A 19,235-nucleotide genomic window follows, 5' to 3' on the forward strand; every position below is an offset into this window, starting at 1 on the left:
ATGCTGCCAGTTCACTATCACCCTAGTGCTGACCAAGGCACCCAGATGCTCCCCTCCAGTTCTGCCCTCCCTGAAAGAGGAAGAGACAGACACCAAGACCTGGATGTTTTACTGAGCACACCCCCAGGCTTGGTCATACATTCCCCTAATTTCTCCAGTTCATCAGTTCAACTGGTCCACCACAAACCTGGAAACACTTCTGAAGGGCATGGACTGTATCTACACACGTAGGTTGAGGTTTTCTACCTCCCTGCTGTTGTTAGCACTACTCCCTAGTTGTTAGCACCTCCCTAGTTGTTAGCACTACTGAGACCTTCAGTCCTCTCAGGCATTAGCAGCAATAAAGCTTCCTTTGGCTGGATCTCATTTTTCACCATTTGCTTCTAATTTCCTCAAAGGTTTGTTTGGGTTTTTAATTTCCTTTCAAAATGCTGCTGTGCTAAACGTGACCACTGGCACCAGGATGGGGCACAGGCTTTTATCACTGGCCGTGCTGCCTCAGCATCCTCACAAACAGCAGCAGGCACTGGCTGTAAGCAGGGAAATCACTCCAGTCTAACCATCTCCTCCTTGTGCAGCAGTTTTCACACAAGCTGCAAAGAGCTAAAAGGGAGGAAGAAGTGAAATGGCATTAAGGTAGGAAGTTATTTCACTCCAGCACCTCTCGGCTATGAACTCCACCTCCCCTGTCAAGCAGAGTCAGGGAGGTTTTGACACCAAGCCTACATGGAGTCCCAAACTGAAGCAGGGGCCAAGAAACAAGTGAAAGGGTCATCCTGAAGGCTTTTCTATCACTCTCTCCTTCCTGGCAGCTTCTCACTCTAACACAACAACAACAAATTCAGCTAATGGAACTCCCCAGTCCCAAGGACCAAGTGCAGCTCCCTCACTAATACCACTCAGAGTCATTTGAAGGTACTCAGAGATGAGCTCTGCCTCTCAATTCTGAGCTGCAATCAAGCAAGCACCAGGAATTAAAAGCCTCATGACAAAGGGTTCTCTTTTGCTGTTGTTTGTTGTTGTTAAATTAAGCCAACTCAATTAGCTCCTTCTATTGCAGCCTTCTTATGTTGATCTTTCTTTGGTCTGTCAACCAGGCTCACCCAGAACTTAGAACCGTTTTCAACCAATATTTCATCACTGGGCAACTTCAGCTACAAACAAGTAATTAATGCTAATGAGTTTTCCTTTTTTTGCAGCAGCAGCCGCCACCATTAATACCAGATGACTGAGTTTCACTGAAGCAAAGAAAAGGCTCATGACTGGAAGAATGATAAATGATTTATGAGCAGCAGTATTTACTAGCACATATTTTAGAGTAAGTCAGCTCCATAGGTTTTTCTTGTAGGTCTTCTCTAAGAAAGTAAAGAAGAAAGTTATAAAAAACAACCCTAGATGTGGGGGAAGAAACCCGGAATATTTAATCAAGGTCCTCACATTCCGTTTGTTTCTGTTTACATTTTGCATATTCAAGACACCCAACTCTGCCAAGTCAGTGCTCAGCTCTTCCTCCCACAATGGTGCTTTGTCTAAATTCAAATATTGGGGAAGTTATTGACAGACTTGAGATGCAGTTCCACAATATTTATAGGTGGGGGGTGGAATTCACTTTTTAGCCTAAGCTGAGTTTTAAATGCTATTCCAGACCCAGCCTTTCTTCTCTTCCCAACCTCTCCCTGGGACATCCCATTTCCAGATCTGCCCAGTTCACACTGCTCCTCGAGGAAGCCAACGAGACAAGATGAGAATCTGAGTGGAGAGGTGCAGAGTTACCAGAAATAAGAGCAAAAAGGAAATGGAAACCATTCTGCTCACTCTGAAAAAACAGTGTGACAAGCTATCAGGCAACAGCTCTTACCTTGCTTACGAACATCTTCCACAGCTGCTACCAGCTCCTCTTTCAGGAACTGGCTTTCCTTTGCAATTTTGTCTCCTTTCTCCAAGAAATTCTCTGTTGCTTGTTCAACAGAAGCAGCCAGAACATGAGCCTTTTTAGAACGCCCTCGCTTTTTATTAGAGGGGCCCTTGTTGCTGGTGTTAACCAGTGTTGTTACCTGAAGCCATAGATGGAGGGGAAAAAACAAGAAAACATGAAACAAATTAGAAGTTTATCAATTTGACAGCAAGGCCATGTGTATTTTTTCTAGACAGCACTGCCAGCTCCAAAGGGTAAACTCACAAACAAGTGTTTTTCATGTCTCTTTAAACACCACCATGCTTTTTGATTCCTTAGATGTGCATTATAAATTCAACTAAACTGCTTAGAGATTTTTCTTAGCAGCAGCAGGCCTGAAAATCTGATTTTAAGAACTGTTTTTGTGATAAGTTTGTGATAAACTACAGTCTCAGTAACAGGAGAGAGGTATTAGGCAACACCTAAAAAGAAGCCAAGTTGGGGATGCTTAGTTTGGGATAGCTCTCCAAGCATGAAAGACCCCAAACAAGCAAACACAGGGAGAAGCAGCAAAATCCACTCACTCTTTCCCATTTACACTTTTTTTGTGAAGTCTAGGAAAATGCATACAAAGCTACTTCAGAGGGACATTAAATTAAAACAGTAAAAGAATTAACTGCTTTGGAAAGCCCAAGGACTGCTGACACAAAGGTACTCAGAGCTGAATCCACCTTCTCAGGAGGTTGATTCAGAGGGGGGAAAGCCATCAGGTGGCATTATCACTGCTGGTTAGTGGGGAGCATTTGTACTGGGCAGTCTCAGCTCATCACATACTGCAAATAAAGAACAGGTTGCACCAAGGCAGCTCACACTGCTTTCCTCTCTGTACTTCCCCAGTCACATTATGCACAAAATTTGGGATTGCCAGCACAGACTATTGTGCTAATTGAAGAGTAAGTTACAGACACTGAACTTGGACAAAAAGGTCTGTAACAAGTTGGCTGGGTTAAGGTTGCCAAATTAGGACAATTTCTAAAAGGCTATAGAGCAGATCATCCAACTGCCCAGCTGAGTATCTGGAAGGAACAAACAGAAGATACAAACAGCAGCCTGGCCACTAAAGGGATGTTAATTCTGGAAACAGAACTTGATCACTGCAGCTGGGGTCTATCAAAAGGTGCATCCCACCTTTAAGAACTTTAAAAAGTTCTTATTTCAGGAAAAGAATGCTAAAGAAGATGAGTTAACAGCCTCCAGTGGACATTCTCTTCCAGACCTGCTAGAAAGTCTCTTCCACCCATCTTCACAATGCCCAATCTGCATAGTTTACATTTACAAGACTTTGGCTTCCCTATAGTTTTCAGTGCACTTCAGTGAGCAATGTACACCATGCAGAAATAAGGTTTCATTCACAAATCCAGCATAAAGCACAGACAGAAATCAGAAGACAAGCACATCTCTTGCAAAAGATCTACTGAAACAGTAAAAACTTCTGGAGTAGAACTCTGTTAGAGGTCAGTGACATACTTACAACACAAGGCAGCTCTAGACAGGATGCAAACATCCCCCAACACACATTTCACTATTTCCACAAACCTCCTTCCAAAGGGAACTCTAAACATTTAAGGTACTACCTCTAGCAAGCACTAATCATTTCCTCACAAGGAACTTCTGTTGCTCTCAAATACCAGTTTCAAAATGACACATAGAACAGGTTTTTAAAAAATCAACAAATAAGAGGGTCTAACCCAAAATACAGGTGAGGAAAACCACAGCAGTGATGGGATATTAGTTACTAACAGGTGTTTCTGCACTTCTAATTGAAATTCTGTGTCTTATTAGGTGCAGAAGAATCACAACCTTTCCAGGCTCTTGCCCAGGAGTTCAGTTCCACACTAAATTAACATACACACATTTTCCCATCTTTAGTTTTATAGTGCTTTTACTTCTGGAATTTGATCTCTGAAAGTTATTTAATTGCAACAATACATCAAAACAAGTAATCATCCTTATGAAGGCTTTTTGTTTGGTTGTTCCCTTTTTTTCCTACCTGTGTAACAAGAGGCTCAAGTAGTCTTTCAACCGCCAGTGTTCTTATCTCCAAGCTTTTGGGGTCCCATTTGAAGTTAACACCTGCAGTAACAGCAGTCATTTCTAGAAGAAGAAAAAAGTTATATGAATGCATTTAAGTTTTTTTGATTGATGCTCCTGAAATACACTTTAAAGAGAAATTAAACCAGGGGCTGTTAAACACACAGCATCGTGTAAGTCAAGGTTACACTGTCTCTGAAAACATCACTTTTGGTTCAGCTGGTGACATTTTGAAGAATTGTTGTAACACACAGCTGCTACCTCTATGTTTTGGTTGGAAAATAAAAACAAACAAACAAAACCACACCAAAAATCTATTCAAAAGCCACAATATGTAACTAGAACAATTACAAGCTAGAAAATGTTTGGTCAATGATCAGTGGTCCCCAAACAATGAAAAAGGACCTCACAGGGAATGGGGGCAAACAAATAACCCCTTCCCAGTTCTGCTGTCCCGAGCTCCCACCCCAGCACTGAGACACAGCCCAAGGTTCTGGGGGAGCAGAAGGGGACATTTTGACTTCAACATCAGAAAGCTGCCAGATTTCTCAGATCCAAATGCTCTGTCAAACCAGGAGCCAGGTTCTAACTCCATTTCTTTCACCCTACCTGTTCATCCAATTCACCTTTTGGAATTACAAAGGTAAAATAGTGAATCTAAGCATCAAAGCCAGAAAATACAGTTGGTTCAGATTTAACAGCTTACATATCTCCTACACTTCCCCTTAACGTCTACATAGGTGGGAAAAAGCAGATTTGCATTAAGAGAGCTGTTAACAGCTGTCACTGAGCCTTTCCTTCCCTTTGCAGTTTAATATCCACAGCCCAGTGCAACAGCAAATCTGATTATGGGAAACATTTGCTGAAACCACTAGAATAGCTCTGCCTTTGAAAGTAGGATTTAAAAAAAAATATTAAAAAATTAAAATAATTACAATGAATCAGCAGATTAAAAATGTGATGCTGCTTATTGATTTCTTATTCTGTACAGAACCAGCATTTCTGTAAAGAAATGGATTTAAAGTATTTACAGGTCCATAAAACCAGTCCATACCACTTCAGACTTAGCAAATGCCAGCTCTTCCTCCTCTGGGTTGCCCTCAAAATTCAAGAGCAGACTAATTCCTTGTTTATACCTTTATACTTTTTTTAAGAAGACCGGAAGAAAAATACATTCTACCTCTTTTCCTAAGCACCTACTACAGAAGTTTTAAAACAACAACAGCTTATTAGCTGATATTTTTAATCTTCCTGTGGACAGAGCACTGTCTGCATACCATCTCAGCAGCCAGATTGCTCTGACAGCACCAGATGTCCCCGAGCTGCCAGACAAGAGAAACATCCCATTATTTTTCCAAAGCAGGAGGCAAGGTACTAATTTTGGTAACCACTGATGTTTACGACACATCCCAATAACTGTTTCGTATCACCACTGACAGTTAAACACAGACGTGGCTGCTTGGTTCTCACTAAGAATAAAACCTCTCGGGCACAGAGAGGGCATAAATCAGTCAGGGCATCGTGTCCCAGCCTCAGCCAGCAGCACCTTCATGGCAGGCTGCTCCTGAGGCTTTACATCCACTTTCTCACCCCTCCTGGACACCAGACAATAGATTAAGTACTCACTACACTTCTGAGAGGACAGCTTTGCCTTGGAAAGCCTACACACTGTCATAGCCTGAAGTACAACTCTGCAAGGTGCAAAGCAGGAATATTCACCTAACCTGTGCTGAGCTTTCTGCTCACACCCACGCTCCAAATGCCCACACTGCTGGAGAGAAAGAAAACTTTAAAAGCCAAAAAAACAAACAAAAAAACCAAAAACCCACTAGGACATGGTCGATGCATACTAGCACACACTTCTGATGGTTTAAAATCAAAACTCTTGGAGGGTCCCAGCTCCTGCAGCAGAAGGAACACCAGGGATCAGCTCCAGAGGCCCCGTGAGAGGACAGTGGGAGGGTGGAGGATGCTCACCACCTCCTCTTCCTCACCCAACTTCTGACACTCAGCACTGCACCCCATGAACTCACTGACCTTCTCTCCCAACCACCCCTCTGTAGTTTTGTTTGCTGGTCCAGCTTTGTACCAGCTTGTGCCACGGCCCCAACACTGGCTCAGGGCAAGCTGGGAAATGCCCTTCACTCCCCAGTGACATCCTATCCTCCACAAGGAATTTCACTGTTTTCTTCCTTCCTATTGAGCTTGGTGTGAATGCTCCCTATATAAAGGAGCCAGGAAAATAAAACATACGTCAAAAGCCTTTATGGTTTCTGAGAAACATATCCAGAGGTCTGGAAAGCCCATTATGTTTCTAAGTAAAAGCTGTTTCTATATCCTTAATGCCATTATGCCTCTCGCAGAAACAACATGCAGGACAAGGTAACTGGGGGAAGACACATTAATTGTATTAGTAGGAAAATAAAGGCAATGCATCTGAAAACACCTTAGTGTGATAACTCACAAATTGGCCAAAAGCAATGGTCTATAAAACCACTTAGTACAAACTTCATTGAAATTTCTCTCGGAAGCCCAAGCTGACATCAAACACCCTGGTTGGCAGCACTGACTTGGAGAGATCTGGTGCCTCACAGTAAATATTTTTATTCAGTTAAATATTTGTGAAGAACACAGGACCAGGCTATAGCTTCCAAATGTGTGTGTCTGTGTGAATGAGGGGAGAAGGGGGCATTTAGGGGATCAAAAACCAACTGCCAGAGCCACATAAAGGCAGGGCTGAACCGCCAGGGGAAAGCTCTAATTCTCCAAAACCTGTCTTGCTCTCGTGACTGCTTGAGTTTTTGCTTCATTAAATTTCCATATGGTAAGGGTAGTAAACCAAGTTGGAGGATACCATAACAAAGTGCTTAATTGTTGGCTTTTGGAGAGCACAGAACCATTCCCATGGAACCTGCAATCACTCTAACAGCTCATACAGAGAACAGACATCCTCTAGAAGATGGATCTGACCCCAGCTTGGCTTCAGAGAGCTGGGATGAGCCAGCTGATACAGAAGCAGGTCCTCCTGCCACAGACCTACCACACACAGGACATACAGCAGCATCCTAAGCAGGAATTTCAAGGGCAAAGCAGACCACATAGCAGAAGAGAGTAAAGCACTGGAATATATAGAAAGAGACCACTGCAGGAGAAGTTGTGGTTGCCCAGCCTGTGGTTTCATAAGCAGCAGGAAACCTGCTTTAAAAAACCAATTTTCATCCTCCCACATCCCTCTAGGAACTCATGCCCATCTTCACATCACACCCCCTCTGTACTGGCACAGCTTTCCCCACGGCTGAGCGATTAACCAGATGGGGAAGAACTGATTTGGCTGGAGGGGAAGCAATCCATTTTTGCAGGGTGGGCTGAGATCCCCATCTGGTTCACCCTGCCACCACAGCTTCGGCTGAGAGGAGATGGCTGTGTCAGCTGGCACTGCTGGCAAAGCCCTTCCCGTGGAAACAGGGGCCAAAGCTGGACTCCAAAAGCCTTCAGGTTATTACAGCAGTCATGATGGTGCTCACTGCTGTCACAGATGGCTCAAGAGTGACCTTGAACATTTCTGACCTACTGGGGTTAACTGGACTCGCAAAGACACAAGGGTGGGGAAAGGAGTTTGAAGAAGCCACTTCCAGTTTCCCTGCTGCATCCAGAAACTTCACGATTTCCAGCCAACAAGCAGCTCTGCAAGCAGAGCCATCCCAGGCCATCTAACTTCAATGGAGGCCTCACCACTAAAGCTGAAGAAAAGGCTTCCTTTACCCTACTTTGAGCAAGCCCTGCCAGAATCCTACACCTCCTTGCCCTACATCACCTTCCCAAAACCGGCACTCACACTGGCAACACCCCTGATGCAGTGGAGCCACCTCAGGGGGCTAAAAGGGTCTCAGAGCAAGCCAGTGGCTACAAAAATGACCTTACAGCTTCCTGACAGGAGGAGGTGGGGCTGCAGCAGGACTGAGATGAGCTCTGCCCTGAGCAGCACCCCAGGGCAGGTCCCAGCCCTGCTGGGCAGACCTGAGCTGATGCACTGAGCTGCTGGGGCTGCATTTCCCCACCACAGCACGTGTGTGACTGCACTGAAGGGGATCCATCTGCAGTGCTCTTGCCAAAAGCCACAACTAAAGGTCACAGTACTTTCCCAAACTGGTAAGCCAAGGTTTCAAGAATAACCTGAGATACCTACCTCCAGCATACAGGCATGCAAATGATTTCTAGACTTCAGGAACCTCAGAAATGTAGCTCTGTGGCTTCTTCACAGAAGTGTCCTGAAAGCTTTTCAAAAAGCCCATGAAGGAGCTCTGCACACCAACAGGATCACACTAGGGCCTAGTGCTGATGGTCCTGTTTTTCCAGGCTCACTCCCACCAGCAGCCTGGCTGTCTCCCAGGCACTACTGAACTTGTACGTTCAACCTTGCTCTGTACCAAGAGGTCCTGCAGCCTCCTGACCTCTGAACCAGGGCAAATCTCTATTGGTTCCACAGCAGAATATCTACCCGCTCATCTCCTGTGCTGCAACCCAAGAACTACCACCTCACATTACCTGAAGAGTCTTTTACATGCCAGCTTCATCAGCCTTCAAATGTCAACCACCCTGACAGGATGATTTCCAAAAGCTTTTTACCACGCTCAGCATTGTTCTCTTGGTTCTTGTCAGGTGTTCAAACAGGGGTCTCACCAACACAGTGGGGAGATAACCTGGGCCAAGCACAACAGAACACACACAGAATTTGAGAATTAAGTGATAAAAAAAAAAAAAAAAAGAAGAAAAAAAAATACAGGAATAAAAACCAGGAATATCCTCCTCCTGGGAGGAGTCTCTATTTTAACTCCCTTTCTGCTACCCACCTAGTTGCACCCCGTTTGGTGCAGCTGGTTGTGTCCAGGCACAGTGATGTGGACTTTACTGCATTATTGTGCAGCTTATTTATTTCTCTGATTTTTATTGAAGTAGTCACAGTCAGTTTGAATCATAGCCCTGTCCCCCACCACACTTGCAGGCTGCCTTTGGATATTCTGTGCAACGTAATGAGAATACCCCTCATTCCATCATCCACGTCATGATGGAACTTGGTGGGATTTATAACATAATGACCCAGCTTCATCTTCCAGCTAGAAAATGAAACAGCTTCCCTGCTCCCAAGGGAATCCTTTGGTTTTGTTTGGCTTGCTAGCTAGAGTGCCTAATCCATCTGATAACCAGTGGGGATCCTTTACCCCTGCTGGAGGTGAAGGACAAGACAGAGCAGATAAAGTGGGAACCTGGGTATGTAACACATGCCCTTAACATCTTCTGAAAACTTCTGGTCTGAACAAGATTAAGGCAGACTTCCTATTAATCTCACCTCACATGCATGGGTTTCATCAGGCCCCACTGACAGTTCACAACTGGCTTTAATGGCTAAGAGTATTTTTTTTAAATGTTTAATTCTTTCCCTTTGCAGCCTCCAAATGCATTTGCCTGGCCCAGTCCACACTTAAAGCACTGCTCCTCCCAGGGCTGGGCAGGATGTTTGGTACACACAATGCTTTTCAAGGAGGGTTTAGGTGGGTTTAAGATGGTTTTTTGAACACCAAGTACACATAACTAAAACCAGATAGTCATCCTCTTCTAACTTCACCTTCTGCATCAAATTTCACCTGCTCAGCTACCACAACTTTCACCACAAGTGTAATGAAATCCTTGCTACTAGAATTTCACAATCTAAAACATGAATACAAACTCAGATGTTGCATCAAACACATCCTTTTATTATCAGAACACTTCTGATATTATCAGAACACTTCTGCCATTTGGGTGCATTCAGCTCTGCTACACATTTCTTCCACAGACTGGAATAACCAGCCATGGAAAAAGAAGACATTCCAGTCCAGGTAAGCCTGTTTCTCACCAGTCTCATTCCAGATCCAGCTCTCATTATCTGTTCTCCTACTTTTTGCTGCTGCTCCTGTGAAGAAGGCTACAGAGAGGCACCAGGAGGCCTTGCACAGCCAGTAACAACCAAATGCTTCTCTACTTTTCTGTTCCTTTAGCAAATATTTAGACCTTGCTACTGACTGACGAGATCCAGCCTAATATGGTGTCCCTAAGAATATCATTTAAGTTTAGAATTCTGTTTTCTCTTCGACATGGCTGTTCCCTCCTGCCTGCTGCCTTGGCACTGAGCCAGCAGTGTGCCATACAGAACCTGTCACCTTTTCCTGTCACCAGAACCCACCCCATGCCACACACCATCACCTGAAAGCAGAACGTCCTAAGAAGATTCTAACTTATTTCTGAGCAGTTTTCACAACTCAAGCATGATTCCAACCACATGAAGAAATCTGTTGGGGTATTAAGCCAATTACAACACTCATTACTGACTACTTTTTAATAAAAAACAAAAAAATCCCAAACAAAAGCAGAGAATTTGCTAAGTAACCAAGAATAATTTTAACATTTTAGCTGCAAAACATTAAATTTGGGAAGGGAAAAGGCTGCATTCTGAGCAGCAGCTATAACTTAATAAATATCCCCTTGTTCTGGCTTCACAATAAACTTGAGTACTTATGCTGAATACCAGCAATGCTAACACCATGAAAGGTAACTTCCAAAATCAGACCAACCAATCACTAGATTTTTAACTACTGTATTTTAGCTGCCTGCTCTTTGGATCAGCACTGAAAGGAGCAATGATAACTTCCAGCTCCCAACCCAGTCCTTTCAGCCAGGGATCTCCCATTCCAGCCTACATGGACACCTCTTTCCAACAAGCCCAGGGGACACAGCCTGGAGAGAAGGGGTCAGACCAGCTGAGACTTCTGCATCTGCTGGACCACTTTGATTCAGCTCCTGAAAGCCCTCCCAACCCCACAGTGTCTCTTCCCACCCACGAGGCAGGAAAAAAATACTGTAAATTTGCCCCAAAATCCTTAGGAAAGAACAGAAGAGCAGCATGCTGCCTCTCCCAGAACCACAGTGTGCATTCCAGACCCTAGAGACACAGAGTCAGTGAAGATATAATAACTAGGCTGTGGCTAGAGCTCCTCAAACCCCAAACTACACCACCACAGCTTCCAATTACCACTCTTAAGGGAGCAAGGAATGCAACAAAGGGACAACCTTTTAACAAATTAATTTTTGCCACAAGCATTCCTCAAATAAGAAAGTTTCTTACAAATTAGACCACTTCATCAGCTGGCACAGTGCTGCAAAAGCAATTCTTGCTTAGCTTGCACAAAAACCTCAGTGATGGCTGGCAATAAAAGGGAAAGAACCTGGGTATTTCTGTTCTGATCTTCTTCAGCACTCCATCTGCAATAAAACGTGCCATTTAAACTACAGAGTCAGAAACAGCCAGAATCTGGGCCCACTCAAGCCACATTTTCATCCCTCAATTGATAAGCTGTTATGCAATACCCTTCAGGGCTTTTAGCTGACCACATCTTCTAAATCTAGGCTTCATTAACAATTTTAAAAACAGTCAGGAGGACACAAACACTGGAGTTGTTTGAACTGACACGTTCTGAAAAAAAAATCAGAATCCTGTAATTAGAGGTTTGATAAGACACAATTTGCTTAAAACATGGAGGAAATGGATACCCTCGAATTACCAGGGACCAAGTACCACATTGTTTCACAAGTGCATGCTCAGCATAGTGGCAACTAAAGACTATGGAACAAAAATTCAGAGTTGGAAGAGGGAAAAAAGTTTTCCATAGCTTTCTACACCTGCAAAAGCTACCAAAAGGAAGCACCCACCGAAGCAAGGAATATGGGAGTAAAGAATCTTCCAACTAAAATATTTCAAGTTTTTCTAGAGAAAGTCATTTCCAATTCCTTTTCCAGTCCTTCACTTTGATTCAGGAACACTCCATCAGTTGTACTGAAAAATTACAAAGCACTTATTTTTTAAAGAAAGAGGAAATAACAAACACACAAGGGATAAGGCCAAGAACTTAATTTTATGCTCATGGCAACCTTCAACATCTTTCAGCCAGAAACAAAGCATTATTCTCACCCAGAAAACTGCACCATCACTGCATGCCCCGTGGCACCTCTCAACTTGCAGCTCCACCAACACATGCTGCGAGTTAAGGAGGGAAAAACACACAAAAACAAACCCTAGGAAGAAGAGCAAACATGAATGCAACGCACAAACCTTGCTTGGATGAGTGAAGCACCTTTTAAATGACTGCAATTACCTGGCAGGTCATGTAAGGTAGGAGGATGCTCTAGTACACACCATCTCCCCTCCCCACAGCCTGGCAAGAAGGCTGCAGACACTGGGAAGCAGAGGGCACAGCCTGATGAAAACTTGCAAAGAGAGAAACAGAAAACACACACTGGAGCAGCCACTTTTTGGATAAATACCAGAGTTACCTGCAAAGCCATAACCACCTCCTGTCAAGTACAAACTTGCTAAGGACCTGCAGTGGTGAGCAAGAACCAAGAGCTAACAAGGATCAGCTTGGACAGGAATCATTTTGAGTCACTGCCTGAGCATATGGATGGATGGCCACTGAAAGCAACTTTTGCTTGGGAAAAAAGAAAAAAAAAAAAAAAAAAAAAGGAAAATAAGTCATTGACCCACCCACATTTCATAAAAGCAGCAGGAAGGAACCAGAGGGTCTGAGAGGAAGGAGTCATTGCTTGGCTGGTCTTGCTGGAAGAAAAAACATTTTAAGCTAGTACCACAGCCATTTACTGAGTGGAAACCAAATTAAACCTGATTAAAGACATATTTTCTCTCTCCACCCCTTCTCCTCACCCCCAGGAACAGGAAACAAGACAAAGCTACCAAGAAAAAACAGATGAGCTAGGAAATCCTGTTCAATTGGCTTTGCACCAGTGCTTTGCCTCTGGTTCTGCTGATCACTGCGCCTTTCACTGGTAACCACTGACTTTTTCCTCTGAAAATACTCTGTCAAACACAAGCCAATTGTCTTAACCAATTCCTGCAAACTACATAAAACAGCAGAACATACCTGGTGCTGAAGCACTGATGCATACACACCAGAAATTGACATTCATTTTTTTTTGGCTTCAGGTTATAAGCTTTTAACCCTGCACAACTGATTTTCATTACTCTGTTTCAGTACAAATAAACCTTCTGGATTTGTATTTATTTATTTTTGTTACAGTTTATTGCATCTCATATCATTATTTTTCCTCCCTAATTCCCAAAGGGGGAAAAAACCACCCACACAATCCTATTGCATTCCTCACAGTACAGAATCAGAGGACTCCACCAGCAGTGGAAGTGCTGTGGAGTAACAAACAAGGGATATGCTCCCTTTTCCAGAAGCCTTCCCCACATCCCAGCTGTCAGGATACATTGTTTAATGTTAGTCAGGAAACACATTTCCAGCTGTAATGGCAGCTTGTAATTAAACACATCTTCCAAAAAGTGGAAGTGGCAGTAACTACAAAGCCATGCTTTGTAGAGGAATTCAAACAACTCCAGAGCTCTTCATGCAGCCAAACCAGATCCTTGCTCCTTACTCTCTCAAAAAATACATCCCATCTTTGATTTTACTTGTAGCTTGTGTGATGCCTTTCAGCTCTAAAGCAGGTTTTAAATTGAAAGAAATGAAACCACTGAATACCATGAAGGGACAGAGGGTCCTGCAGAGGAGCTTTCCCTTTCAGGGATGGTTTTGCCACCACCCAAGAAAAAGATGGGGAGGGATATAGGGAAGGGAAGCCAAGTGATTGTAGAGGTCTGTATAAAGAAAGGTGGCAAGAGTTAAAATTATGAACAGGGAACTACGGGGGGACAAAAAGATGCTGCCCAAGAGCATCCCACACCCCTCAAAGGCATCAAAGGAGTCAGAGGATATCACTGAAAAAGGTGACAAGCAGTGGGAATGGAAATGACACCAAGTTCCCATCTTATTCCTTCCTTCTGGTGGTGTTAACAGGCAGCTGGGCCAAGGCCAGGCTTGTAATTTAGAGACTCAGACAAGGGTTAGACCCAAAACCTCATGTGGAGGGTCCTGGAGGCAGGAGCTATAGTAACCAGATCACATCAAGTCCCCTCATGCACATCTTCCAGTTCATTGTTCAACATTGTTCTCACCCCTTAAATGAATAAATAATGTAGGTTTTAATCTGCTCAGACTCTGAAACATCTGGACATCAGGTACTGGCAGAAATTAACTTTATGTTAAATTGTACTTGAGGTTTATACAAGACTTGTCACTTACATCCATGCCCACAGCCCGTCATGAATTACCCAAACTCCTGGGCAGCTCTTCGAGAGCAGGTAATGAGATGCACCAGGTCCCTAAGTCATGTTAAAGGGAATTAGTTCTACAAGGACACACTTGTAAGAAAGCAGGTAGAGCACAGGCAGGTTGTACACCTTGATCAGGTGTGTTTACACAGAGGAATACCCACCTCCATCTCAGCATTCCACTGGTTCTGCCCTCTGCTACGCAACAACACTGGTACTGAATTTCTTATTCCTCTCAATTAATACCAACACCCATCCACAGCTTCAGCTGAGGGTCTCAAGTGACACTGGCCTGCTCAGTGGTATGCAGGTTAAACACCATTTTATAGGCACGTGGCACAGCCTTGTTCAGATGAAAAATTAAACTGATCTTTTTGGTTATATAAAGCTACGTGGCTAACACAGCCCTCGTGCAGACCTGTTATTTAAGTGGATCATCTGGACCGAGCTTGTATCACCCAGAAATAAACATGGAAAGAGGGGGAAAAGAAGAATTCCTCCCTTTGGAGCTACATAGATATCATCTGTAAAAGTACCCAGAGAAAAGAAGTGAACAAAACCACTCTAAACCCTTGGGAAGGGTAGGAAAGGCCATGGAAGGTAGAGGGGGGGGAGGAAACCACACCTGCAATCAAGGCAACATGTTCCTGATAGCAGTAATTCTTACTGACTTCTCATCAACTGAAAAGAAGCAAATTTAGTGTTTACCTACATACCCCCTTGATCCTGTGCTGAACAAGGCCAGGAGGGTCTAGGCTACACTCTCTCCTCCTTTACTTCAGTTAATCTCCATTAAAAAAACCAAACAAAAAATAACCACACCAAAAACCCAACACCTTAATTGTCTTGATCCTTCTTCACTTATCCACAAGCCCACTAGTTTCAGGTTTTTGTTACAGCAGCTGTTGAAGGCTACTCCAGAACAGGCTGCACTAATGGCTTACACCACATTCTACTCTTAATTTCCACAAACATCTTGTTTGCCCCTCAACATCAGCCCTATACAGAAACTCCTCTTAAGCACAGACAGCTAAACACATACCTGTTCCACAAGGGGCACAAATAGCTAGAAAACTTGGTGTTGGTTGGAAAAAAATCCATATTGTGAGCCTAGGCTGTGTCTCATCAGCAGTGAAATCCTGCAAGTTCCCAGCTTCTTGGCTCTCTACTCCCTCACTGTCTTGGGAACACTGCAGGAGTGCAGCTCACTCCAAGACTGCAGTGTACATCAGCACTCCTATCTCCTCCTGCCATTCAAGGTATTAAAAAAGATCTACTGGGGAACCAACTGGAATCCAGACTGGTTTTGTGTTCTCAGTACCAGTTTACCCTCCACCTTGGTAACACCCCTTCATCTAGAGCTGGCCTCAAACTGACTCTTCCCATCCCTAGGTGCCTGAACCTGAAGTCTTTCAAAAGAGATTCTCAAGAGTCTAAATGATTAATCAAGTAGCTGCCTTGTAAATTAGACAAAAGTTGTGAGAGAAGGGAATTTCAATACATTAGGGGAAAACTTCCCTTTGCAAACTGTGCTGGTTTAGATCTGCATATTTAATAATGTCTATCACTTTATTATAAAGCACAGGGAAAAAAATGTTACTCCTCACTGATTCCACCACAACCATTTATTAACAGATGCCAAGGGACCAGCAGATGTTTTCTGTAGCACACCTGGGATCAGCAAAAAATCTGTAACCATGCCTAGAAAAAAGGTAGCTGGTTTTTTAAACACAACAGTCAGGGATAAATTATGAATCATATTTAAGTATCACATTTGCCAATCGAAGAGTCAAAACTAAGGCACTGCTCACCAGAAACTGGAGTTAACACCTATTCTCACCCTGACGGGAAGATAACAAGTCTTGCTCGTTCAGGGAGAAAAGTCCCACTTCCAGCTGCAGTGACTGCATCCCTCCTGCCATCCCTTTACCTCAATAAATCTATTTGTACCCAGTTCTGCTTCATGGCACAGCAGGGCATTCTCAACACTCATCTTCTGCAGCACAGCCCCTCCAGTAAGGCTGCTGGAATACGATTTTGTGGGTAGGCTCTATTTTAAGTCTCATACACTGGATTAAAATAGTCTGGAGTTAAAAGTAGTCATTATCAAACATCTGCACTTTCTCTAAAGCTGCAATGCTGTTTAACCAACGCCTGAGCTATAAAACTCACTCAATGGAGCTATTCCAGATTAGCTATAAAACTAAATTAGTGTGAATTCCCAGAGTAGTAAAGGATCTAAATCCTCAAGGTTATATACATTAAAGATCTGCAGCACAAGAACTGGAGTGTTTTCCAGTGCAGGCACAATGGCAGAAAACAACAGGCATTCATCACCAGGCTGGATGGCTGTCTCAATATGGCACTGTCCTAATAAAACAATGCTCAGTTCTCTTTTTATTCATTCTGTTTCCTTCAGAGCCCGTTAAAGCCAAGACATTCCAGCAAACCTGAATACACCAAGTCCTTTAGCAGAAATATCACTGCCACATAGGTCCTCATTCTGGACTAACCCCACTGGCCACCTGAACAGACTGCCCCTAAATATTTTTGTGAGCTTCTCTGCATAAAAAGGGTAATTTAGAAATCAAACAGTAACAGCAACTAGAATTCCAAGGCAGGGCACTGAAGTATATTCCCAGCTCATCAACATCTCTACTAACATGGATTCCTTTGCAAGATCAGTTGCTCAATCCTACAGCTGCAGAAGGAAGATATTCATGCTGGAAAAAAAAACCAAAAACCAAACAAACCAAAACAAAGCATAAATTACTTCCCTATTACATCTTCCAGGTAACTTTATCAGCCCAACAGAAGCCCTACAAAGAAGCTGCACATTAATGGCTGCCATTACACATGCCAGCACAGAAACCCTGATGTTTCACAAACCCTGGGGAAAAAAACCAAAAAAAAACCCCAACAAAAAAGCCTGTTGTGAGGTATATATTTACACTCACATTTTGTGGAGGCTTTGTAATCTCTGCCCTCTGTGCTCCCCCCGGCCACCTGGCATAAACTTTTAATCTCTGATGCAGAGCCCTATTATTAGAGCTGACTGGGCAAAAAAAAGAAACAAAGGATGAGGGCATGCTGTTTATTATGGAAAAGGTTGGGGCAAAGCCGTTTTCAAAACAAAACCTAAATATTTGTTTTTCTCCTGAGAAAAGTTTTCCTTGTTTTAAAAACTGTTTCACTGTAAACAAAAGCAATTAGTGACTCAGCATAAAGTTGTGCTCTTTATTGATACAAAGTTTGAATCAGCAGACAGAAGAAAGTCCAACTAAAGACTTGACCTGACCTTAGCACCAAGTCAGACCCAGGGGTACTAAAAGACCACAAATATTGTAACGCAATCTGTGCTTTCACCTCCATTTGAAACCAACCTGGCTGCAAACCAACCCAGGAGCTGAAACAAAACCCCAGAGCCTCTCCAAGCCAGCAGGACTGAGGATGTGCATCGGCAGAAGTCTGAAGCCTCTCCCCCCTCCTCCGCTTCCCCAGACTCCTCGTGCTCCAGGAAGAGCTTAGGAAACAAATCGCTCAAAAAAACCTCGGGGAAAAATAAATAAATAAAAAAATAAAAAGACAAAGGGGAAAAAATAAAATAAGAAAAAAAAAGGGGGAAGGGAGGAAGGGGGCCCGCAAAAAGTTCCCAGGCTGATAACCCAGACATGCTTTGAGTCATAATGGAAAGAAGGAGGAGCCGGGGATGGAGGCTGCACCCCGCCTGGGCGAGGGAGGGAGGGATCGATCCCCCCGGCCGGGAAACACCCATCGCCTGCGGAGCAGGGCAGGCCAAGGGCAGGGCAGGCCTCATCTCCAACTCTGCAACTAAACCTTAAGCGCCACAGCCTTTCCTGCAAACTCTGAGCCAAGGTTTCAGGTGCGCTGGAGCAACGCGAATGGGAAGCAGCTGGGACAGCCCGCCCGGTGCCCCCGGGGCTGGGGGCTGACAACGCTCTCCCTGCTTTTCGGCTGTAAGAAAGTCGAAGGGAACTTGTGTCCAGCACACGGCTCAGTGCACACAGGCAGCTCCGAGGGGGCTTCAGAAACGTGGCAGAGCCAAGCGAAGGAGAGAAGAGAGGGAGGAAGAGAGGGAGGGGTGTTCCCGGCGACGCGGGTTTGTACACCGATCCCGAAACACCAACTCGGGGCAGAATCAGGGTCCTCCCCCAGCTGACACCACGGGAACCTCGGGGGAGCATCGGAAGGAGAACACCAGAGCCGGACCCGCAACTCCGGGCCCGGGCCCAGCCCGGCTGCGCGGGGAGGAGCCTCTGGCACAGCCCCGCTCCCACCGAAACTTCGGCAGCCGCGCCCCTCCGCCGCTTTCGCTCCGAAAAAATAACATCAAGAAACCCAAACCTCACCCGGCTCCCACCCCCCGGCAGCTTCCATCCTTCCCCCCCACCCCCGGCACGTCCCGCCCCACCGCCGCCCCACACCGGCCTGGCCCAACGCGGCCTCACAGCGCGGCCGGCCCGGGCCCACGCCCCACGCCCGCTCCGCTCCATCCCGCCGCCCCGCACCGCACCGCCCCGCACCGCCCCGCTCCCCCTCCGCCTCGCACGGAAGCCGAGCGGCCGGCAGGGCCCAGCCCGCATTCAGCGCGCAAAAGTTTCCAAGTAGGCAAAACCAGAAGGGCGGTGCCGCAACCCAGAGCCCCTTCCCTCGGAGAAACTTTACCGGGAGCAGGGGATCGGATCAGCTCGGGGATCGCCGCTCCGCCGCCGCCGCCGCTTTGTCTGCCCGCTCCCGGCCCTCCCGATGGGGGAATCGGCTCTTCCGGGCACCTCCCCACCCCGAGCGCACCGGCCCGGCCCGGACGCTCTTCCCGGCACCGCCCGCCGCGCCGCCCCCGCGCCCTTCCCGGCACCGCCCGCCGGCAGGTGACACCGGTACCGCACAGCCCCGAACCGGTACCGGTACCAGTACCGCACGGCCCCGAACGGCCCCGAACAGCCCCGAACCGGCACCGATACCGCACGGCCCCGAACAGCCCCGAACCGGCACCGACACTGCACAACACAG

The 19,235-nt window shown here is 45.3% G+C and overlaps 1 protein-coding gene across 1 annotated transcript in view; it reads right to left on the reverse strand.

The window, feature by feature from the left end:
* The window catches only part of CTNNA1 (catenin alpha 1), a 112,467-nt gene extending 93,456 nt beyond the window's left edge, over positions 1-19,011 (reverse strand). Inside the window, exons 1-3 of the mRNA XM_030458878.1 lie at positions 18,891-19,011; positions 3,945-4,048; positions 1,859-2,054 (exon numbers count right to left, since the gene is read on the reverse strand). Of these exons, the coding sequence (XP_030314738.1) occupies positions 1,859-2,054; positions 3,945-4,046 (298 nt within the window). The 5' untranslated portion in view covers positions 4,047-4,048; positions 18,891-19,011. The remainder of the gene's footprint in view (positions 1-1,858; positions 2,055-3,944; positions 4,049-18,890) is intronic.
* Between the last annotated feature and the right edge of the window lie 224 nt (positions 19,012-19,235).

The sequence above is a fragment of the Calypte anna genome, chromosome 13 (genome assembly GCF_003957555.1).
Source record: "Calypte anna isolate BGI_N300 chromosome 13, bCalAnn1_v1.p, whole genome shotgun sequence".
Lineage (NCBI taxonomy): Eukaryota > Metazoa > Chordata > Aves > Apodiformes > Trochilidae > Calypte > Calypte anna.